Source organism: Lepisma saccharinum, chromosome 6 (genome assembly GCF_977018435.1).
Source record: "Lepisma saccharinum chromosome 6, izLepSacc3.1, whole genome shotgun sequence".
In the NCBI taxonomy this organism is placed as follows: Eukaryota; Metazoa; Arthropoda; class Insecta; order Zygentoma; family Lepismatidae; genus Lepisma; species Lepisma saccharinum.
In genome coordinates, this window is record NC_139234.1 from 82,466,903 (window position 1) to 82,493,142 (window position 26,240).

Consider the following 26,240-nt stretch of genomic DNA (forward strand, 5'->3'; position numbering starts at 1 on the left):
AGCTTTGTATCAAGAGAGGCGTTTGTGAATCATATTCTGCTTGGCATGCGGAAGTAATAAATAGAGCCCCGATCTCTGTGTGTGTGACGTAGATATGTGAAGCTGAAGAACCGTTCATATAAAAATATTTTTACGAATATTGATCTCCGTACAGAGATAAATTTTTTTTAATCACATTCAGAATTTATTTTTTGAAGTACTAACGCAATAAAACGAAGAAATATACTTTCCTAATGGTGTTAATTTCAGTCATAGACAAAACAAAAGATCGTGACAAAGGAAAACGAAAACTTGTTACAACAAGTAACTAACGTTATTGCTTACTGAATAGTATTATTAAAGGCTTTCATTTTTCTATTATAAATTGTTATGTTTGCTTTATAATGTCTAATGTAAAAATATTATTGAACTGACATCATAAGTCAGCCTGAATAAAGCAGTATCTGATAACTCATTTTGATAGTATCATGGCATGTAAAGTATTGTAATTACAACAATTCCTTGAACAACCCTGAAAAAAATAGCATGTAGCACCACAGAAGAAAATAGGATGAAATATCGTGTTTGTACGGTAGTAAACATAAAAGTGAATCACATTTGCTGTAAATAGTTTAGAAATTTATTTTAAATTGTAATTCAGATTCTCTTGAAATATCAACTTTCGATATCTCGAAACCTGCATTTTGTCACTCACCATGTTTTACTCAGAGCCCTTCAATTATCCTGAAAGTTAAGTAAAATAAGAAATTTGCATTGATTCTGCACCAGTATTGTTTCAAGAACAATTTTGTGATCATTGATGTAATTTTTAAGCATTTTAAAGATACAATTTAATAAATTGATGCTGATATTGAAGTGGAATACCCAACAATCAATAAATTGAACAATTTATAGCCTTGGTGCCTTTTATCGGTGGGAGTCGGTATGGATATGGTTCAAAGCGGAATCGGCTCAGCCTATATTCAAAATCATTATTATGTATAAATAATATATTGTAATGATGATAACAAAATACATCGTATGAAACATATTTATATTTAGAGTATTGTAGACCAAGAGACTCAATACAAATAAACAGTGTTGCTACTAGAAACAGCGACATCTATCTTCTGGGCACTTGGATGGGTACACAATGCATTTCTCATGACAATATATGTCACTGCCTTTGATTGTAGCAAATTCATTTATTGCAGTACATTCTTTCCTGAAAGAAAACAAAGAATGTAAATTGATTTGAATATTTATTTCTTAATGATTAAGATAGGTGAGCCAAAGGTGGCCACATTTCCCAGGATGGCCCACTTCACGAAAATCATATTAGTATTTAACAAAGTTAACAAATGGCACTACATCAATGTATCCAGTTCCCCTCTGGTGCACTATGCAGAAAACGAACTGTCTCGGGCTGCCAGCAGCCATTTTATGTAAGTTATTGTGCCAGGAATCGAGCAGATTAGTTGTCGTTGTTATTTCAAGGTAAGTAAGAAATGTGTGTGTGCACGTACGTCCCTCTATTTAACGAATGTTACCATTTTATAGATATTTTGAAAGCTCGTTTAATTATCTTTTTAATTACATAGTTACATTGTAAAAGTGTTTTCTTCTGTCAAAGGAACGATGCCTATTTTTTTAAGAAAAAATGTAGTCCAGAGACGAGTTCCTAAGGTGGCTCATGGCGGGTTACACTCGCCTCTGGAATTTATACTTTTCTATCACATTAAAATACGTTTTATTATTAACAATTACTTAATAATGTTAAATTTTCACAGACATTCAGGATATATCTAAATATTATTAATATGTTGTGTTTATATGTTAAATCCTTCAGTGATAACATTTCTTGCAGAAGTGTTTCTTTTATTTATTTCGAAGGCAATTAGTAGTATGGAATTAGCTAAAAGTTTGCTCCAACCTGGAATTAAATACTACAGAAAATATTTTCCAGGAATGTTTTTCAATGTTAGGACAACTCAAATCCAAAATGCCAAGAGATGGAAACTTGCGTCGGTCAATAAGTAACCACTCCGCCACTAAGGTAGTTATTCGTTGTTACTGTACATAATGCATGTCACCAATTAAAAGTTTGAGACCAACAATTTCTCTAATGAATTATAAAAAAATTAATAAACATAAATAAACATTGAAGATTAGGCACACACAAGAGATGTACAATGTAGAAATTTTCAGCGAAAAATACAGGCTCCACCAGGACTCGAATCCGTGTCTCTGGCATATCGTGCCATTGCTCTAACAACTTTTTTATTACTATTATTACAAATTACATCTTATATGGACATGGTGTATATGACATACCTAGGACTTACAAAGATAAAGAACTATTGGAAGATCTATATCATCTGAACTTGCATGATTTGATGACGGTAGAAGAAATGAAAGCAAATCTCAAAATCAGCTTTCGGACGGGAAGACGTGAGGATTCGTTTGTAAACGTTGTGTTAGAAACGTCTCCCGCAATGAGAAATATATTGGTAAACAAAGATAGACTGTACTTGCCATATAAAGTGATTAGAGTGAAGGACTTTATCTCCATTCCTAAATGTTATAATTGTAACGAAATTGGACATGTAAGTAAATACTGCAAAAATGAAAGCACATGCAGAAAATGTGGTGAGCAACATACTGTAGAAAATTGCAAGTCGGCTAATGTTCGTATCTGTATTCCTTGTAAAATTCGGAAAAGAAATTGCAATAATAATGCCTGTCCTACCTATAAGGATTTATTGGATAGAGTAATCTCAAAAACTAATTATGGATAATGTACACAAGATTACATCTAGTAACTCCATAAGACAGGTAAGACTAATACAAAATAATGCAAAAGGGGCTAAAATTGCAATGCAAGAAATTATACAGTATATCTTAAACAATAGTATAGACATTGCTATGATTCAGGAGCCATACCATTATAAAGGTAAGCTCCTGGGTCTACCTCAATCAGTCCGTGCATTCACCTGCACTGAGGTACCAAAGGTAGCTACTCTGGTAATGAATAAGGATATTCAGGTCATGTGGAACAAGAAACTTTCAACGTCACATTGTATTGTTCTAGATGTGGATATGGGCACTGGCCCATGAACTTTAGTAAATGTATATTGCCAGTTTAAGGACCCGATATCACCTTACATACGAATGATGGAGAGAGCAGGTCATGGATTGGTTCACCGTAAGGCCAATGCAATAATTAGTACAGATGCCAATGCCAAATCTCCTCTTTGGTATAGTGGCGAATTGGATGATAGAGGAAGAGAAATGGAAGACTTCCTTTCAAGTGGAGGATTTTGCGTGGTAAACAAGAAGTCAAATACACCAACCTTTTGTAGTAGTAGTGGTGTCAAGTCAAATATTGATATTACCTTGGTTAATTATGGTGGACGATCGTTTCTGAATAACTGGTGGGTGAAAGACCTTACCACCAGCGATCATAATGTTATAGGATGGAACATTAGTCTTGAAAAAGAGAGTTTACAACAGATACCAAACCAATATCAAAAAAGGAATTGGAATAAAGTGGAGCAGAACAAATTAAGATCTAAGGTTACAAATCTACTCGCAAGCAAACCCGTATCTCTGGATAATGATATAGAAAATAATATTCAGATCATTACATCTGCTTTAAAAACAGCTATAGGCTTTTTTCCGGTGCCGCAACATGAAAAAAAGAAACAAACTTGGCCAATCTATCTGTTGAAAAGAAGAACCACTACAAGACGGCTAAGGAAATTATTCCAAAAAGCAGTAGATCCCAGACTTAAAGAGCAATATTTAGAGAAGTACCGGAAGTCTAAGTGGATTTACGCAGAACTAATTAAACAATACAAAGTCAGGATGTGGGCTCGACTGGTACAAAGTAAAATTACGAAGGAACCATGGGGCATTCCATATAAAGCCGCAACAGGCAAATTAAAAGAGATCTTCACTCCTACCACATTGAAAAAGATGGAAAACTCCTATACAACTACTTGGGAGGACACAATCTCATATTAATGGAGGTGTTGTTACCATCCGATAGCGAATTGGAGGACTCAAAAATACATCAAATTGTAAGACAGCAATCACGGGAGCCCTATGAGACTGACACACTGGTTTATCCATTTGCCAAAGAAGAAATTGCCTTAATAATAGATCGACTGAAGTGCAAAAAAGCCCCTGGAACTGATGGCATCACTAATGAGGTCATTAAGATATTAAAAAATGAAATGTTGGAGTCCTTGCAAGTGGTGTACAACCAGAGCTTGGCTTTTGGTAGGTCCCAAGGGAATGGAAACATTCAAATCTTACTATACTTCTTAAAGATAAGAAAAGAGATCCTGAGGAACCAAAATCCTATAGGCCGATATGCTTATTAAATGGTTTTGGTAAGATACTCGAGAAACTTATAGTATCAAGACTCAATGAAAGAAGACTATTAACCAAACATTCAGGAAAACAGTTTGGTTTCATTCATGGAAGATCAGCTGAGGATGCACTTAACTATGTTATGAATTTCGTCCATGGAAATCAACACAAATATGTACTGGCCATCACTCTAGATATATGTGGAGCTTTCGATAATGTATGGTGGCCATACATCCTGAAAGTACTGAGAGACAATTATATACCAGGATCTCTCTATAATCTGATAAAGGATTATTTAGGCAATAGAAGCGTACAGTATAAAGGATCACAAAAGGTCGTAACAAAGGATGTGAACAAGGGTTGTCCGCAGGGCTCAGTGATAGGCCCAACCCTATGGAACCTTACTCTAGAGCCTCTGCTGATGGAATTACGTCAATCTAGGGAAGTTGCTGATGTGATAGCGTATGCAGACGACATACTTATTCTGATTATCGTCAACAGTACAACTGAATTGGAAAGAAGAGCTAACCGAGCCATACGTCTGGTAGAAGACTGGACTGAGACATCAAAAATGAAAGTTGCCAAAGAAAAATCTTATCATATCTTACTTAAAGGGAAGCTATTAAGATCTCCAATTATAAGGGGTACAAAAATAGCTATTAAAGAATCTACTAAAATGAAATACCTTGGCGTGTTCCTGGAAGCTCAATTGAGATTGAGACAACACACAGAGGAGGTTTCCTCTAAGGCGAAGGCCCTACTACATAATATCTTGAATATGGGGAACTCGGCATATAAACTTCCTTTTGATGTTTCGATGATCTATTATAGATCAAACTTCCTGCCAGTGATATGCTATGCTTTTTCAGTCTGGGCGCATCTCACAGCGCAAAAACAAATCAGAGATAGTCTCAGATCTGTACAACGGAATGTCCTGTTAAGGATCCTCGGAGCGTTTAGTACAACATCCAAGACTTCGATAATAGCTGTTGCTGGGGTACTCCCCTTAGACTTTGAAGTTCGACAAAGTGCCGCTTGTTACTGGTGGAATAAGGGACTAAAAGAAAAGGTACATGACCTGCTGGGAACTCGGGTCAATTCCATCCAAGAAATTAAACAACACTTATGGAATTCTTGGCAAGAAGAGTGGAGTCAACTCCAAGAATCTGCCCAGACTAGAAAGTACATACCGGACGTACGGGATAGGATGAAACTTTCCTTCTTCAAACCAAGTAGGGGTATGGTCCATTTCATGACGGGTCATGGCCCATATAGGACTTATCTTCGAAGATTTAATCTTAGCAATGATGATCAGTCCTTAACATGTAGGGTGAAAGGAACACCGGAACATGCAATAGTCAGCTGTAAAAAGTATTCTGATAGTCTGATACAACGATTAAGGCAGGGTCTAGATGAGGTCACACTGGCACAGGAAATCCATAGCATCAAGACTTTCGGCAGGATTAACAGATTGGCCGGACTAATTTCGTCATTAGAATAAATTGACTACAAATCAACATCTCGAGTTAGTTCAGGTAATGAGACTTCAACATGAAGTACCACCCGAAAAGTTGAAATAAGAAGAAGTAGCCGAATCAGACAAAAGAAGATCCCATCGTCAAAACAGAAGATCGAACAAAATGGACAGACTCAAAATGAACTAAGATATTATGAGGAGGGCCCAACCGCCTTGAATCGAAGGAAGTTCTACATAAAATCCTTAAGAGGCAGTGCAAGTTCGAAGAACTAGTGACTTGCAAAGTCGTATGGGTAATTGGTGGAAACTAATTAGCGATTGTGAGGACATTGACGTTCCTGTGAAACGGATTGATAGTGTCGAATTAAGTGTGGTTCTATCAAGATTTGACTATGTATGGACGCGAAGTGAATAATGGAAATTTGGGAACTGGTATAGTGTGAACTTTGATATGATGAGAATCATTAAGAAGAATGAAGAAGATGACCACAACCTTATGGAATGAAGAAGAAGCCCTTGGAACTTTCTTCTCTTCTGGAAGTCCATTTCATTTGATTCTTTTATGAGGCTCAAGGTCTAAGGACTTATAATTTGGTATGTTCTAATATTTAATATATATAAAATTTCTCTTTCATTGCTTATTCATTATTTATTCTTAATGAAGAAGATAGCCTAAATTCCTTGAAAGCAAAATAAGAAGGTCCTACTTCTGGAAGACTAGATACTTGCAACTCCTGTTCTTTTGGGAGGCTTAAGGTCTAAGGACCTATATTACTAAATAAATGTACTAGATAATATCATATATTCCAAGTTAGTATTTTACATTGTATTATATTGAACATTATAAATGTCCGTAAGATTTTCAAGCTGAAAATCAGCACCAACCAAATCCTTAACATATACATCACAATTTAGAAATTTTGGAAACACTGGTCAAACATATATATGATTTTGTTTCTTATATTTTATATTCATATTCTGTATATACTTTTCTTTTATTATATTTATTCCTCAAGTACAATAATCTTAGAAAACACAAACATATATATACACACCTTGGTTTTATTAAAAGGCACCAAGGTCAGAAACTTCTCCCTACAAATACTCGAATCCTCTTCCATATTCCAATCCTAAACGGGACACTACCGCTCTTGGCGAAATAACAGCTATGATAAGCAATCTACGCAAAAGTATACCAAGAGAGAGGGTTGCGTAGTGTGAGTGGCGAGAGGAGGCTGGAGGATTTCGTCTTTCAGTGTCCCGATCCTTTTTTTTTTTATTCATATACAACCTTTAGGAAATTTGCATAATTCTTACTGTTATAAACAATAGTGTTTTGCATTAATTCTTGTTGTAAGAAATCTTTAAAATTACATGCGTACTTAACATTTGTGCAGTTTAATGTATAATAAATAGAATTGCTAATAAGCTATTGTATTGCATTCCATTTGTTTTTAGGATAATACTTTATATCTTGTACTATTACAGTCTGTGTCGTATAATTATCTGTTGATGTACAACATATTCTACTTAACATGTTTCGTAATTGTTGCCACATGGTACTTGCTTGACGACATTTATATATTTTGTGTTCTATTGTATCTTCCTCATTGCACACATTATATAATGACGTGTCACTGAATTGAAGTCGATGTTTTTTACTTTTGGTATCATATTTATCATGTACTAATATGTACCATAAGGATTGAACCTTGTTAGTTAAATGTTTCGCCCAAACATTCGTCCATACTTGGTTCCATTCCTTATTGGGAGTTTGTTGCTCTACTTTCGTTGACTGCGTGTTTAGGTCACGTTCCTGGCGATACAAGTCATTGACTTGTAGGTTCCCTATCGTACTTCCTGCTCCCAGTCTGTACACACATTCTGCAATAGAAGGTAAAAAATAAGCGAAGTTTTTCGGGATAGCTGCTGTGTGAATTGGCAATGTCAAGGGAATTTTATTGAGGATCGATCGTAGCACTATCGCTGTGTAGCTATCTGGTTGTTGTATAAGCATCTGTAGATTACGCGTGTTGAACAATGACGCTGCTTTCCATTCCACGTGCATTAGTCCCAATCCACCTGCCGTTCGCTGTTGCACTGTAGTGTTATAAGCCACTCTGAAAGCCTGACCTTGCGACAAGAAATACGTAGATAGTGATCGTAAACGTGTTTCAAAAATTCTTGAAAAAGGGAAGAGTGCTGCAACAAACCAAACTTTTGCGAATATGTATCTGTTTACATAATGCACTCATGATATAAGCGATAAATTTCTTAACACATTGGTTTTAATCAAACCTTGCATGTTAATTATTACTGTTTCAAAATTTATATTTATCGTCGATTGTAATTTATTCTGAAAAACTATCCCCAATATTCTTACTTTATCTTTAGTTACAATTTCACGTCCATATGTTAAGTTTGTTTGCTTTTCCAGTGGCAACAAAAAAGATTTTTTATAATTAATTTTTGCACCTGATATTTGCATGTATTCATTTAGACAGACTATAACTTCCTCATAATCAGTCTTTGAGTTAATGAAGGCTGTTACATCGTCCATTTACCCACATACATGTAAGTTATTTTCACAATATCTCAGAGATGACTATTTTGTTTGAATCATGTTCAGAAAAGGTGATAACGATAACATGAACAGATATGAACTTAACGGGGATCCTTGTAAGACTCCTCTTTTCACCTGTATTGTCGATGTTAGGAACAGATTAACAAGTACCTTAATATATATATTTCTAGTTAATAGTTGTACCCAACTAATAAATTTGTCACAAAACCCAATTTTTTGTAAAACTAATTTTAAGTATTTATGGCTAACATAATCATATGCAGATGCAAAGTCAAGCGTGAAAATAGCTGCGTCAGTGTTATTCTTCTCTTCATATGTTGCTATTATATCTCTAGTTAGCATTAATGCTTGGCGTATGGTGCCAACTTGGCATTGCATATTGTGTGTTACCTACAAACAATGACATATATGGTTTTAACCTATTTGATATTATTTTTGTTAAGATTTTATACTCAACATTCATTAGATTAATTGGTCTGTAGTCATTAATTGTTATCGGTTTCTTTACCTTAGGTATTAAAACAGTCACTCCAATACTACAATTTTTTCCTATCTTAATTTTGTGAAATACCTCTTGAAACCACTTAGTTACTGTGGATCCTATAGTAGGCCATATCTTTTTATAACCTTCACTTGTAATACCATCGATACCTGGTGATACATTTCCACGTAAACTGAAAACCGCTTTAGTTATTTCATCTTCAGTAAACTCTTTTTCTAATATATTTCTATCTTCATCCTGAAGTATTGTGGGTATATTATTTATTATTATGTTGCCATCTATTATGTCGATCGTTTCTGTTTCAAATTTTTGTTGAAAATGTTCCTTTATTACTTGTTGAATTTCAAATTGCATTATAATTTCCTTCTCATGTTTGTTTTTAATTTTTTTTATAATTTTTCTCTGACCTCTATTTCGTTCTTGTTTTATATGATATAATGTGGTTGTTTCTCCGTGATCAAAGGGCTGTACCTTACTTCTTACTTGAATACCTTTTATTTTATTTCTATGGAATCCTAATAATATCGCCTGAACATGCTTCATTTTATCTTGTACTGACTTACCTCGCAATACTTGATATTTTAATTCATGCAAAACACTATAGTAAAAATTGTACATACTATTTCTGTCTTCATATTTTTGTTTTCCATAGTTTTAAAAAGTTTTTGGAATTCTACTTTAAAGCAACTATCCCACCACTCCACAAGATTTGTCTCACAAGTAGTTTTGGTTGAAAACGTCTTCCATTTTGCTTGAAAACGTACTATGAATTCCTTGTCTTGGATCAATGTATTATTTAAATGCCAGAAACCTGGTCCTCTACAAATATTATCTGAAACTATTTTGATCCTAACGATGTAAGCAAAATGGTATGTAAAGCAAATTGGGAAAGTTTGCACATTAGAAACATGGTGCTTAATATTATTAGATAGATAAATTCTATCAGTGCGCGAGGCATGATTTGGTTTGATGTACGTATAACCTTCTTCATTTCCTTTTACATATTCCCATGTATCAACTAATTGTAATCCATCTATTAATGCTTTTAAAGTTGGGGAGTAGTTGTAACCTGGTTTCTGATCAATGGTTCTTAGAACTGAATTAAAATCACCTCCTAAGATAGTAGATGTAATATTATCACTTAATTCCGCCGCCACGTCTTCTATAAAGAAGTGCTTCCGCTGTGTTCTGTTTTGTAAGCCAGAAAGTGCGTAAATATTACAAAGTTTTATTCCATTTAATATTGCTGTTATTTTTCTTCCTGAATAGTAACATTGTACCTGTTGTATCGGTATTCCTGTACGAATATAGAGAGCTGTACCATGATTTTGTGAAGTAAAATTATTATACACATCATATATGTTACCGTAATCTAAATATGGAGTTCCAATTTCTTGCAAAAAGGCTATATCCACCACATATATTTTTTTCAGGAAGTCTAGTAAAGCTTCCTGCTTAATATTACTACACGACTTATTATAATTAATAGTAGCTACTGTATAGGTAAACATATTATGAAAGTATAATGAAAACTAAGGATTACATATATATATATATATATATATATATATATATATATATATATATATATATATGGACGGATTAAAGTTAGTGTGGTGTAAGTCACTTTGTTAAAAAGAAAAAACATTCTGACTCATAGCACTTTGCTGATCAACACAACAGCTGTTTCCTTTATCACGAGACCTTAAACTCTCATCTGTTGACAGTTAAATGAATCTCTGATTTAGTTCACGTTCTCTGTTAACAGATTAACTTATCTCGATCTGGTTTCTATGTCTATGTGTTTTTTTTTTTAAAAAAAAGTGACTTACGCCACTGTAACTTTAACCCGTCCATATATAGAATTATAAGAAAATATTATTTTCCAGTTTATTTTACCTTAATCTCATTCTGGCTATATATGCAATATTTCACACTAATTATCAAAGCCAAACTATTTGTTAAATTTTTGTTTTGATTTACTTAAATCACCTACCCTGCTCCTAGATCTTCTTTTCGCTAAGTTCATGTCGCTCATTTTCGCCTCACTTTTAGTGCGTTTTTTTTTTGTACCAGTTACATTTTCCACTACCATTTTCATAGAACTACTTCTCTCACTGATTCCGGTTTGGAGTTTTCTTTCTTAGTTACCAAACATGGTGTACCATCTTCCTCTGGGATCTTCGAAGCCGCAACTGCCACTTCTGCTTCCTTCGTGGTGTCTTCTACGAGGTTGGTAAGTGTCCCGTCCTTCTGGTGGTTAGGGTGTCTTTCTGTATTTATTTCAGCTGATTCCAGCTGATTCTCAAAGCTAGTAGAAGGTGTTTCACTGAACGGAACTTCTTGGTATGGTCCCGAGGTTCCTACGTATCCTTCTCGTTGTTGCGCCTCTTGACGGTAGTTTTGTCCGTGCCTGAGCAGAACTCTCAGGACAGTGGGTTGACGAAGGTCGCACATCCTACGTTTATGACCAGGCTGGTGACAAATCTGGCACGTCCGTTGCTGTCCATCATAGATAACGTGACACTGAACCGAACGGATTACTAGAAATGAAGGTATTGGTTTTGTGACTCCCATTTTAGATATTCGCACTCCATTATACACTAGGTATCGAAAGTTCCCCGACCATTGTTCTTTGTCTACACTATCGACAGTTCCAAATTCTCGCAGTTTTTCTTTCACAGTATCATCGTCCATTTCCAATGGGAGATTGAAGACACGCAAAATTTCACTTCCCTTCCCGCATCTTCTAATGACACTTTCACACTATTGTCATCAGCGTAACGAAACTCAATGTCAGGCTCATGTTGTTCTAATAGTTTTCTCATTGTCGTTTCTCTCACAAATTTAATATACACACAACGTAAAATTGTCGGGAGTTGTATTCCCATCAATTCGTCAACATGCAGACGGAATTGTCCGTGAATAAATTCATGTATATCCGTTGCCCTCGGTTTAGGAGCATTCACTGGAAAGCTTATCTTTATCGTATTTAACCTATTCATTTCGTTATTCTTACTTGCCACTATAGTACTTACAAGTTTATCGATTTGTCTCTTATTTTACAAGTCCAATTTTTCAGACGTAGTTGACTCACTAGCTGCACTCGGGGAACGCACTGCCAGAGAACGACATCAGCACGTCCAACACCAACGGCGTCAACCGAGGAACTACCCACAACTGAGCTACTGAGCAGGTAAAACAGCGGTAGAGAAAAATCAGGCGAGGCCAGGCCGGCTCGGTAGCTCAGTGGCCAGTCAGTGCCACGGCACGGTAGAGTACAGACGTGTTGCGAGCTGCTGTGAGCAAACGAGTTAACCGAGTACCGTGGTGAACTGTTTCGCGATCAAATTGGGATTTTTCCCCACTGAATTTGTGAATAGACTTGAAACGACAACATACGATCATCATGCAGCGTGAAAATACCATTCAGGTAAGCTTTGATAATGGAACAACTAAACCGAGTGCTAGTGAAATACATGAATTTATATACGGAACTTTTAAATTGACATTAGATGAAATATATGCCATACAGATACCGACAACTGTTCGCGGTGTATATGTAAAATTAGTAAGACGAGCAACAATGGATAAAATCCTAGAAAAATATTCTGGTGAGGTAAACTTCCATTATGAAAATGGACAGGTGACAAAAGTGAAACTCAGTGATGCTGGCCGAGAAGTGAAATATATTCGAGTGTTCAATCTCCCGCTTGAATTAGATGATAGACATGTAAGTGCCAAATTAAGTGATTTCGGTGTAGTAGATAACATCACACGTGAAACATGGAGCACGAAGTTTAGATATCAAGTACAAAACGGAGTGCGAGTAGTGAAAATGTCATTGAGAAAACCCATACCGTCCTTTCTTCAGGTCGATCAATTTATGGCGCACATAATATATACTGGACAGACACCCACGTGTGAAATTTGTGCTAGTGACCTTCACAAAAAACAGGACTGTCCTCGCCGGAAAACAACGGTATTACGTGTTCCAACTCGCCCCATTAGATCTTATAGTGGAGCGGTAGTGCAGTTATCCATGGAAGACAAAGATGACGGAATGGAAAATGGAATTCCCCAGCAGACCTGTGACCAAAAAGTGAATGACAACAATAGCGACCAAGAGACACCCCTTACCCCATTGATTCCTACCGTTCCAGTTGAAGAAAACGTGTCCACCCTTACAAGGAAGCAACCAGACTTCTTCCCTGAACAACAAGTGGAACCAAAAATCGACGTCACACCAACCCAAGAGGTGGAAGACCGAGAAATGGACCACGCAAATCTAATGGAACATGAAGAGGATGACGAATCAACGGATGTTGAAAAGGTTTCCTTACTTCCAAATAGAGGTGTGCGAAAGAGAGAACTACGATCCTCCTCACAGAAATTATCGCCTGGAACTGTAAGTAAAACGATACAGAAACGTAAAATAAACAAAAAAATGCTTGATTTGCTTATCCTACGACGAAAAGTTTGAAAACAAATTACCCCAAATTTGATAGTAATGAACAGCCAATGGTTGATAAGCCATGACATTGCAAAAGGACAGGTTAAAAAAATTGGAGTGTATGATGACCAAAAATGTTTGCGCAATGTTATTATTTATACTAATATGTCCCCTTTATTTCCTCTTGCAAAGTAAAATGGCCAATCCGGTTCTCCGTTTAGCAACCATAAATGTAAATAAGTTAAGTAGCGACACTAAACTTGTGGCCTTAGGTGAATTTTTAATTAATAATAATGTAGATGTTGCATGTATTCAAGAGGTGGGGGTTCCTTCCTTGAAGTGTCATCAATATTATGAAGAATATAATAATTGTGTTCAAAATTATACGGGAACATCCATTTTGGTACGTCATGGTTTAAATATGTTAAATGTTCAGCTTCACCCCGGTGGGAGGATTATAATTGGTAAATTGGGTAACTTAAGTATTTGTAATGTGTATGTTCCTTCTGGTACTCAAAATAGAAATAGACGTAGAAATTTTATAACACAGGAATTAGCCCCTTGTTTAGATGGCCACACAGATCGACTTTGTGTTACTGGAGATTGGAATTGTACGTTACATAAAGAAGACCAAACTTCCACCTTCAGTTATTCCCCAGAACTCAACTCTTTAGTAACTAGTCTAAATCTCGTTGATGTATGGAAAAAATTACAACCAGGAAAATTAGGCTTTACTTATAAAACACAAACTGGGGCATCGCGTTTAGATCGTATGTATGTTCATAATAGTTTACAACAATTGGTGTCAGACATTGAGGTAATTCCAGTAATTTTTAGCGATCATGATGCAGTAGTAATGAAAATGAGATCCCCATTTGAATATATACATGTGGGAAGGGGATATTGGATTATGAATACCATAGTACTGAAGGAGGATCAATTTATTCAAGCCTTTCAAACGGCATGGGAAGGTTGGCAAAGACGAACGCTGAGAAATACCGATATTATACGATGGTGGGATCAAGTTTTCAAACCATCCCTCCAAAGACTTTGTCGCACGTATTGCATAGAAAAGACGAGAAATTGGAAAAATTTAGTAAATTTTCATTTTTGTGTGTTACGAGAACTTCATAATAAGGCACAAATGGATAGGTCGACACAAAGTCGCATAAAAAAGGTCAAGGCGCAATTACTTCAGTTATATGCCAAAAAGGTAAATAGCATAAAGGCAAGAGGTAAATTATTAAATATTGACCCCGATGAAAATGTATCTTTAAATCATGTAGTTCAAATACATAAAAGAAAATCAAAAAATTTAATTACCAAACTCCAAAATAATGAAGGAGAATGGTGTCAAAACGAAGAAACTGTACGTAATTTATTACGGGAGAACCTTTGTGAAATATATAATGTCCCAAGTAATTCCCTGTCTGATTCCACAGAATATATCCAACAATATTGTCCTCATGCTGAGTTTGAAAATGACACACAAAATGGAACAGAATTTACGATAGACGAAGTTTATCATGCAGTGTGTGCGGCAAAATCGAAATCCTCCCCAGGCCTAGATGGAATTTCTGGTACTTTTTATTATCAATTTTGGCCCCTTATAGGACCTACGGTAACAGAATGGGTAAATGCAGTCTTTACGACAGGGCAACTGAGTACCTTATGTAAAACGGGGGTTGCAATTTTCATAGCAAAAAAAAGAGAATCCACGGAAGACAGTTGATTACAGACCCATAACAGTGTTTAATACGGATTATAAAATATTAACTAGATGTATCTTAAACAGGTTAAAAAACAATATAGAAACATTAGTTCAGCACTTTCAATATGGAGTACTAGGTAATAAAAAAAAGTATATCATCTGCTATCCAACATAAGAGATTGTATTTCACTGTGTGAAAATACTAAGACGGATGCTTTATTAGTGTCTGTGACTTTTCTCAGGCGTTTGATCGTGTAAACCACCAGTATTTATGGCAGGTGTTAAATTACATGGGTATACAACCGATCCTTATTACTCAAATTCGGAATTTAATGGAAGGTATACACATCAAAACAAAGGTAAATGAATTTCTCTCTAAGCCCTTTGTAGTAAGTAATGGCTTACCTCAAGGTAATGCCTTGTCTCTGGCGCTATTTGCGTTATCTTTGGCCCCCTTTCTATGTCATGTAAATGAACAAGTCCAAGGATTTTCTGTAAACGGATTCCACATGAAGGTCAGCGCCTTTGTGGATGACGTAACGGTTGTTTGTAAACACACTGCAGATGCTTTGGCCTTAAAAACCTGTCTTATCGATTACGAGAGAGTATCCGGTGCCAAGGTCAACACCTTGAAAACACGTTGTATGGCTTTAGGGTTACGTTGTCCTGTTTCAGCTACAACATTGTTCCCAATGCAAAATTCGCTAAAGATATTGGGAATAATGTTTGGCTCTACCATTAAAGAAAGTATAAACTTAAGTTACCAGAAATTATGTACAAATTTAGGGTATTATTTATACATGTATAATCATCTTGACTTATGTTTAATTTCACGAATTACTTTCTTAAATATATATGGCCTGTCAAGATTATGGTATACTTGCCAGATACTACCATTAACACCTCAATATACGGCCACACTTAAGGGCCTGATTGGAAAATTTGTGTGGAAAAATAACGTTCTTAGAGTTAGACAATCTAGTCTTACACGTTCCTATGTACAGGGTGGCCTTGAATTGATCGATTTCCAAGTGAAAGCGAGAACCTTGTTCTAACAGCGGTTTGTAGCGCGGGTGTTCAGCTTAAATGAACCAAATGCTGATTTCTTACGACAATTGTTCACTGAAATTCCACTGGTGTCTCCGGTAAACAAACCAAAGGTTCCACCTTTCTTCAGTCATTACTCTCCTGTGATAATTGATTTAATATACGCTTTGATGAGAAATGACGATCCACCAAAACAAACTGTACGTCAAATCTATAAACAAAATATTGCCAAGGAAACTCCTGCTTCACATATTATGGGAAAATATCCAAATTATAAATGGACCATAATTTGGAAAAATATACATGCACGCCACCTCACAAAAAAACAAAGATCATGTTGGTTTAGAGCGATAAATGAGTTAATAGATTGCAAAGAAAAAAGAGCTCGATTAGGATTTAGTATAGATGCGTTATGTACCACGTGTAATGAAACTGATACAATCGAACATCGCCTGACTATGTGTGGGAAAATGAAAGAGGCATGGTTATTTTTACAACAATGTATAAGTAGAATTTGTCGTTTGTCACCCACTAGTGTTAAGGTAGACTATATCCTAAAGCCGGAGTTCAATTTTTTTCCGGCTACAAAACAACAATCTTTACAGTGGCTTTTAGCCACTTTTGTAATGTATGAAAAAATAGAAAATCCGGTTTCAGGAAAATTTTCGAGATTTTTGTAATGCTTATGCAAACTCTTGTGGTGTATGGAGAAAAAGACATATGTATGCAAATTATTTGCAAATTGTAGTTGGATAATTTAATGTAACAGGAATTATAGTTTGTGATAATTTAATGTAAAAAGAAATGTAAAAGAAAAAAAAGTGAAAAAAAAGTGGTTAGAGCAATGGCAGGGTATGCCAGAGACCTGGGTTCGAGTCCTGGTTGAGCCTGCATTTTTCGATGAATAAACATGTTTCTTGAACACAAGCAAAATTTTCTACGAAACTATAGGCAGTGGGCCACCTTTCGAACCGATGGGCCACCTTGGGAACAGATGTGACGGTTTTGTAATTCTATAAAAAAGAAAACAGTTACAAGCAATTTTACAAAATATTTATATGGTACATGGTGTTAATTAGTTATACGAGTTACATCTTAAAATTTTATAAATGTATCTGTCATTGGAGATTTGTAAATTGCCCAAGAAGCTTAACAGTTGCCACCTTTGGCTCACCTACCTTACTCATTTTTTAAAAAAAATATTCTAACTTTTAAGAAATACTAATTAATTACTACAATATAGCTGAGTTAATGAAATTTGATTTTGATTGCAGGTTGAGGCGTTTATATCAGTTGAGTTTAATCACTATAGAGGAACCACCAGCAAAAAAAAAAAAACCTGAGCAGAACAGCGCCTCCTGTGAACCGTACTCTCACGAGGAGGGGAGGGCTGAGCGGAATGGATCGAGGGGAAAGTGCGCGAAGGATTTTAAATTAAGGTTGTTTCTTTTTGTTTGTGGTCGCTCCATACCTGTTAGTTTCTCAAAAAATGTTTCATCTTAGAAGTTTAAATTAATGTTTTTTTTAAATATCAAGGTCTCTAATTTCCCCCCTACAATTCCTACCACATGTTAAAGTTTGATTACAAAATTTTACAAATAATTTTAAGTTTACAGTAGAAAGTTCCAGAACTCCGCACAGCATAAAAGGCCAATGATAATTGTTTCCTTCTATTTTACCTGTTGGGATTTTGTCTACAAGGTTTACAAGGACCTCAATCCTCGAAAAAAACATCCCTATACTCAATCCCGGCTATATCTAGAGCAAGCGAACGAAAACAAATTTCTGCTCAGGTTGTGACGCGAGACTGCTCCACCAATTAACACGTGAGAAAGATTGGGATTGCGTGGAAGGGGGAAAGCGACTGTTGCCATCATTTGCAGCAATGTGTATTGCTTAGCTCTGCTCACTGGATTTTCCCCTACACTGCCACTATGCGCGGCCTTGCTCCAGAGATAACCGGAACGGAGCATAGCATGAATGTGTCTTTTCCTAAAATGAATCAATTTATTTATTGAAAGTGCCAGGTAGTTCATATACCACCACAGTTACTGAAACAATCTACAACTTTCATGTGTTCCACCAGTTCTTGCAAAACTCTCAATATCAAAGAAAATGGAACGAATGAATGATAATTAGTGTTTGCGTCAGAATATATGGCTACAACGATTTTGTACCCTCCACACCATGCAAAAATCTAATCAATTATGTTATAGGTTTTTCCACTCTTACGGCGGCCGGCCCTAGTTCTGACAAGAGTAGTGGGGAGCGGGGATTACGCTGCAGACCAACCAGACAACATCAATGGTGCCGAGAGACACGACGCGGCGGAAAAATGTACTACGTGAATCTTGTTCTACTGGTTACTGCGTTTCTTATAGTGCATGTTTGGTCGCTTCCCCACTCCCCAGTTCCCTTGCCAGCACTAGGATCGGCTGCCGTAAGAGTAGAAAATACCTTTGGTGGCAAATAAAAATAATATTTAGGTGGAAATCTGACGCCGAATTTTGTGTAATTGTAGAAACAGCCGAGCAGGCTGTGTGAAAAAAAGTATTGCCTAATAAATGTCAAACAAACTAGAATGGAAACTTTAATGGTTTAATGAAAGTTATTAACATAAACACGAGAAGTAGAGAACAAATGTTACTATTGACTGCTTTCTGAATCTTTTCTCCTGCCCTTTCCCATCTCTCCATTGCCATTGATTTCTATATGTACATGCCATTTTGAATTGCAGCCGGCCCCCGTGGCGGAGTGGTTAGCATATCGCGCTACGACGACAAGGGTCCCGGGTTCGAATCCCGGCGTGGGCATGTGTCCATTCATCAATTTCATCATATCATCAGTCATCCCCATCTTCGCAAATTAGCCAAAAGTGGCACAAAAATCGAAGTGAAATAAAGAAAATCAATCAATTAATCAATCGCAACTTCGTGTTAGGCCCATCATAGCAAAGTAGAATAATGTTTACTGCAGGAACATAAATATACTCACAGACACTTGCAGGCATGAGGGGGACAATTTTGTGGTAACTGAAGACAGTTCGTCTGGCACCACTGCTCCATGCCTGGAACTTTACGGAAATATTTGGCTGGAATACAAACTTGCGACCTAGAAAATATGATACAGAAGAATGCACATCATCCGTGAAGAACTACATAATTTTACATTTAAGAGCCATTATTTTGAAATTCTTAAAAAATTATATTTTGATATATTTTTGATCACCCCGATATTTTTCTGTTGACATCGGTCATAAGAAATTAATACTATGGAACTATGAGACCTTGAAAAAGATCAAATAATGTGAATATATGTTGGCCGCCCCCTCAGAGTGGTAGCCAGGCACCCTACCGATTCAACCACCCAAGCTTACCCAAGCTTATTTGCATTCATACATGAAGAAAATACCCCGTAGTCCATTCAACTAAATATAACTTTCTCTTAACTTAAGTTGCATATATTCTGTTAAAATAATCTTGCACGTGTATTTTAGGAGGATGAAATATCACGTTCAAAGTAACCAAAAGTAGTTGGCTTAACGTTGGAAAAAACATTGATAAAACCTATGAACATACCATTGGGCTACGGTGGATTCAATGTTGGTCCAACCTGTGGTTTTTATTTTGGGCCAACGTAATGAATACTAAAGTATAGACAGGTTTGTGTTGTCCGGTGGAGGCACAGTGGTTCGGATCCCACTTTAAACTGTAGGTCCAGTCCCGATTAGCCTTACTGTGCATAAAGTGGACTTAAAACACCAATTCAATCAATCAAACCATTGCATCGTGGTTTGAGGACAATCAGGTGGATGTGCTTATCTGGCTACAGGACAAATTGAATAAAATTCCACCAGAAATATACCAGGACTTAGTGGAAAGCCTGCCCTTAAGAATAAATGCTGTAATAGTAGAGAAGGAAGGTTTGGAATGAACAGCACTGGCTGTCCGTTGACTTTTGGCTATACTATAGTGTAGAAGGTAGGTACATGCATTGTGGCAGAATATATACTCAAATGAGTAAGCTTAACCAGAGGGTATACCGCCATGTATCCTGGGGTTAATGTCTTAGTTTGGATTCCGTATATCCTGTCGACATTCCAGTGACCTTCGTTATGCCTAAAATAATCTACGTAAAGAATTTTAGGAATGGGGATATACTTCTTTTTCGGAAAGGGGGTATCGTAGGCTTTGTTGAAGATAATTACAGTGCATCATTGGCTTTATATGTATGACAGAATGTATGATCAGTATAATGAAGTAAACATCAAATGATTGTAAGAAACAGACTCTGTACATTTTATACGAATTAACTTTTTCCTAACTCCACATCCCATATTTTATTTTCAAACATCCAACAAGATAAACTTCTGTTTGTGCTTTTTTAACCTGTCTGGCTACAGCACGTGTTAGATGAAAAATTGCCAAATCTCTGTGCTTTTTGCTAGATGATGAGTTCGAAGATACCTTAATACGTACATAATAAATCATGAAAATTGCATGTCTTACTATTCGAGAGAGTTTGTATTTGATAATAGCGTACCATTCGTTAGTTATTCTCTTCAACAACAGTTCTACTGTTATTCACAACAGTTACAATTTGTTAAACTTTGTTTTATGATACCGATAAATATTGTCACTTATATACCTTCCATAGGAACAGAGCTGGTGCACAACCACAGATTAATTTTTAATTGTATTTTTCTTTTATGTTGGTATTCGTGCGAAAATTTCCAAGCACGTTTACATAATCTTCCTCTGTAATGAAATTTATTAGTAGGTGAAGTCAGTTGTAGTGTTGCCCACGGGACGAGACGGGACAGGCTTTTAAAAATTCGAGACGAGACGAGATTGACCATGTGTCATAAGACAAACGAATATTTTCGAGACGAGACAGCATTTCCACGAGACTCCACGAGACGAGACAGGCCAAAGTCTCGTCTCGTGGGCAACACTAGTCAGTTGTTGGAGAGAACATTGTTGGTGATAACTAATCGACACTCTTGGGTGGTGTATCACCCCTGTTATTATCCACGCGTGAGAAAATTTTGTACTACACTTATGCACGAAGTATTCACAAAGGTGACCGACCTTGAATTCGTTACTTTCGTACTTTTTTCGATGATGGCGACTACGCAGAAATTGAGGACAATGTAGAAGTTTGTAGGGATCCGATCATAACCCGGACTTACTTAAATGATCAATTTTATTTAATTTTACTTTCAAAATTATTAAAAAATATAAATAAATAAAATTTATAAAAAATATAAATAAATAACATTTATAGAAAGATATAAATAAAATTTATAAAAAATAAACAATAATATAAATAAATTAAAATAAAATAGTAATGCACATATATTAATACTCAGGAAAAGAACTGGCACATATTATCATACTTAAATTCTGCACGAAACCTCCGGGGTGACAAACAACGAAAGGTGTAAACTTCATGTTACCAGCCGAGGGTTAAACCAGTTAAAACATCTTGTGAGGTGGAAAGGTAAATTTGTAAAATTGATTCGCAACTACCTGATGACAAATGGCTGCAAATAGTCCACTTTGAGGATCCAGAAGAGGGGCTGAACGAGGAAAGGGGGCACGGCCCCCGTGTTAGTCCCGATGGCCACGTCCGCGCAGTTTCTGTACGTTTCAGGGTTCCCACACCCAAGGGCCTCTGTTCCATTCTCACATGTCCCCCACATGTTGCCTGTAATGAACATCAAAGGGAAGAAATGAAATAGAAAAACCAAATCCTGCCAGAAAAGAATAGAAGTCAATAATTATTGACTAAATAATTATTATAATCGATACAAAATTAAAAATATTAGAGACACACGTAACAAATACATATGTATGACTTACGTCATACATTGCAGTCACTGGATAATGTATTAGGATGTAATATTTCCAAACATTTACTTTGCAAAGTTCGAACACCAGTTCACAATGTTACAATCATTTATTAATAAATATGCTAAATGGGAAAGTAAAATATTCTCAAAGTTTTAGCAGAAGCAAATGAAGGAAATCAATTGTTATAAAGTACAAACTTTTCACGTCGGCAATGCCACCACACTTCGAACCAGAAAATCTTGACTTCTTTTTAGCTTCGACAGAAAAAATATAATCACTTGTAAGTCTTGAAGCTTTCCTGGAGACAAATGATGAACAAAATCTCTCTGTAAATCGACTAGGTGAACTTTGGAAATATTTCCGAGTTTCCAAGAGCTGACGTTACAATATAATGTGTTACGTACGATATTATTGTCATTTAAGCATAATAAATACTTATTGCCTTACCAGTATGATAGTTCCACTGAATGACACATTGGGTGCAAGTGACATAGGGTAGCAATCTAACTTGATATTGGAAAATCCCTCTTTTCTTGGAATCGAGAGGGATTACGAATCGACTACCAGAACCATTCACTAAGAGAAGCGGGTACCTGTTGGAAAATAATAATCCATTTAAATCACAGAGGATATGATGCAACTATTAAATATAAAATGCTCAAACTGAAATTCAATATTCTTAAATATCATATGGCAATGATACGTTCATAGCTCACAAAGGTAAAGGTTTGTTAAACAGAGGCAAACTCTCAACATGGTAATCTTTTATTTTCGTCTAGTTTGATAATAATCCATATTATATTTATCTATTGTAAATTGTGAACCATGTCCTTGAGTCGTTAAGCACTCGTATAATTTTATAGGAAATGTTTTACCTTTATAACAATTTTCATAAGATTTATATCACAATCACAATGTAATGTATTATATCACCTTCATTCCCTTAAATCAGTGGTTTTCAAACTGTGGTACGCGTCTCCAGCTCAAGTTAATGTTGAAGTGAACGGTTGAGTTCAAAATTCCTCAACTGCTAATTAATAGCACGGCCGTATGTGATTTCAACTTGTGAATGCAAGACAGAACGTTTTTCGTCGAGACGGGGCCAGGAAGGGAAAACAATACATGAATTCGGGAAGGAAAAAGTTCACAATTTTGTAAAAAAGTCTGGAAGTTTTTATTTTATTGAAATGTAAAACACTTCTATACACTAGGAAAAGAAAGAATTGCGTGGCTTATTTCTCCAATAAGTACTGTTTATGTAATTTCTGGAATGATACTTGTTACTTCGAACAAATTACCAACACTTATAGTAGCGTCGTCGGCTTGTAATCAAGGGGTACCGGGTTCGATACCCGGTAGAGGCACATAGTGGTTCGGATCTCACTTTAAACTGTAGGCCCATTCCCGATTAGCCTCACTGTGCATAAAGTGGATTTAAAACACCAAATAAAAAAACCCTATCTTTAACTACACACGAAACATAAAGAACAATCTAAATAAACAGGTGCCAGTTCACACTCTAACCGTAAAAAAACACATGCATGTGAAAATGAAAAAATGACGGAAGTAGAGGAACATCTCCAATGAAACACTCATGCCTTATGGATATTTGTATTTCTTGCCGAACAAGGTTCCGAGTTCGAGTTCCGACCAAAATGGGTTCATTGTGTATGTTCATTCATGTCTTTAATGTAATCATAAATCGTCGTCATGAATAATTTAACTTGAGTGGAAGAAAACTGACGTAATTACTAATGTAAACAACAACAAAACAAATTTGATCTTGAAGCCCTGACTTTGCCCTGACTTTGCGCTACATATTCCATCACGGGGACTGACACTTTACGTAGGTGTATACACGCTTCGTACAATTTGATGATATAGCTATTACGTAATGGATGTGCAGCCACTTAACCGAACCCCAGAAAAATTCCCATTTTATTACTAAATTCTGAATTAGCATAATATCACATAGTTTACCTATTCATAATATGCGCCGCTTTGGTGCACTTTGTGGATTGTTTCGTTGGTTGGTTGTTTTAATTAATGTTGCATTAATCAACATCATCAATTTAATCGTGGCAGGCAAAGTGGAGGGGAAATGACAATGAAGCAGAACGAGGGGCCCTGCTTCCCGATTAATGAAACTTTGTCTACATGCAACTGAGTCGCGTGAAATCGCTGAAAAAGTAATTTATTCATTTCTTAATTTTGCTTGTTTTATATTGCTTTTCTAGCACTTGCGTCAACAAAGGCGATGAGGATGATTAATGAAGCTATGAAATGGATGAAAGGACATGATGATCCATGCCTTGAACAAAATTCTAAGTTGGGACTAATGAATATCGATTCGTCTTATCATTTGTCAAGTAGTTATTTTCAACTCCAATCTTTTTCAAAGACTTTTGGGTTGACAGCATGTGTGTTGCACGATGACGATTCGATGAAAACCACCATTTCAGTGAACTTGCTTGACAATGACTAATATCAGTAAAACGAACATTTCCTTACGAGTAGCTGTTGTTTGTTATGGCTGGCCCTGGGGGTATGACTCATGCTGCTTTCAATACTCAATCGTTCCCGAGAAGCCAGTTTCGACAGGCAAACCTAAGCGACAATTTTGTTAATGGGGTTGCATAGACAACAGGCTTTAAGATGTTACGATATCGTAGGTCTCGTGGCCCAAGAACTACTTTCTCTGACTGTACCAATATCAAGCGATATCGTTAAGTGCGGAACAAACTGGTACAGGCAGTTTGTACCGAACTCAATGTAATTCCGTTCAATGAAATATGATATCAACTTTATTTGGACACCTGGACATTCTTTAATAGAAGGGAACAATATAGCAGATACTTTGGCAAAATATGCAGCGAATCAAACAATCCAACGGCCGCTTTCAATAAAGATTCCGTCCGTAGTTTTGGAATCACACACTAGAAAAATACTATTTACTGACTGGCAAAGCTTGTGGACAAATACTGGCACTCAATGCGGTAAGGCCTACTATTCTATACAAGAAAGAATTCCAAAGGAATGTTGGTTTAAACAGATTCAACTCTCCCGGAGTTCCCTCACAACTATAATGCGCTGCAGGTTAAATCACACTATCGCCGCAGCTCACCTGTACAAGAAGAATTTACTGACTTCACCAGTTTGTTTGTGCAATGAATAATACTGCAACTCCAAACCACATTATATTTCAATGCAAACTTTATGAAACTTACAGAGAACCATTTTTACAGGAATTGTACAGGAGTGGACATCAAGCGCCACTGACACTGCCTTGTTTACTGACTTCACCTTCATCCTCGGTAATCCATATTCTTACAAAATATCTTAATAAGTCTAATATAATTCTGTAAAAGTGTAATGAAATTTGGAAACTATTTATTATGAAACGAATAATTCTGAGTAAATATTAAGTGCATACATGTATATAATACCAATTGATAAATTGTTAACTGGTGCATGGATTTTGTCCACAACCAATAAATATTTTATTAAAAAAAATATATTAATTTCTTCCTACAACTTCATTAATAGAGCATTCAAGATGAACCAGTTTGAGTGGAGAGAAAGAGAGAAAGAGAGGAAGAGAAAGAGAGTTTTTAATTCGCATGTTCCTAGTATTGCAGATAATTTTCAAATAAAGTGTAATAACATTACAGTCTGCGTGTTCGAAACGAGGCAGCAAACCTCATGTGCCCCTTGCAATTGTTGATATTGCATGATACACGAAACACTCCGTGGTGATGTGGTTAGCACAGCTCGCTACGGCGCCAGGTGTCTCGGGTTTAAATTATGGCCTAGACATGGGTGTGTCATTTGTTATTTCATCATATCATCCTCATCTTCGCGATTAGCCAAAGGTGGCAGAAAAGCGAATTAAAATAAACCAAATCAATCAATCAATTATGGAGATAATTTAGAATGAGTAAAACGTGAATTTTAATCTGCCCATTATTTGTCTTGGTCAGTTTATAAATACTGTCAATGCTTCTTACAACATCGCAAGTATCATTAATGTTTTGGATTTTGCTCAGGCAAAACTCCCAAGTTGTTGTTTTCAAGTCGTCTCTCTTAACGAGGAACGCTAGTGGCAACCCTGCCACGCGCCCCTGGTAGTTATGTCACAGCAAGCGTTTGCTGTGTTAGGTTGCATACGTACAGGATAGATTTTAAGCGCTTATAGCGCAGAAACTAAGCTCTTTCGAGGTAAAGTTTATAGGGAAAAGTTACTTGTTTTTATGAT

The 26,240-nt window shown here is 36.2% G+C and overlaps 1 protein-coding gene across 1 annotated transcript in view; it reads right to left on the minus strand.

Moving 5' to 3' along the window:
- Positions 1–1,086: 1,086 nt before the first annotated feature.
- Positions 1,087–26,240, minus strand: part of LOC145989477 (uncharacterized) — a 54,683-nt gene continuing 29,529 nt past the window's right edge. The window contains exons 6-9 of the mRNA XM_083124825.1: positions 22,433–22,578; positions 21,662–21,839; positions 19,125–19,241; positions 1,087–1,204 (exon numbers count right to left, since the gene is read on the minus strand). Of these exons, the coding sequence (XP_082980951.1) occupies positions 1,087–1,204; positions 19,125–19,241; positions 21,662–21,839; positions 22,433–22,578 (559 nt within the window). The remainder of the gene's footprint in view (positions 1,205–19,124; positions 19,242–21,661; positions 21,840–22,432; positions 22,579–26,240) is intronic.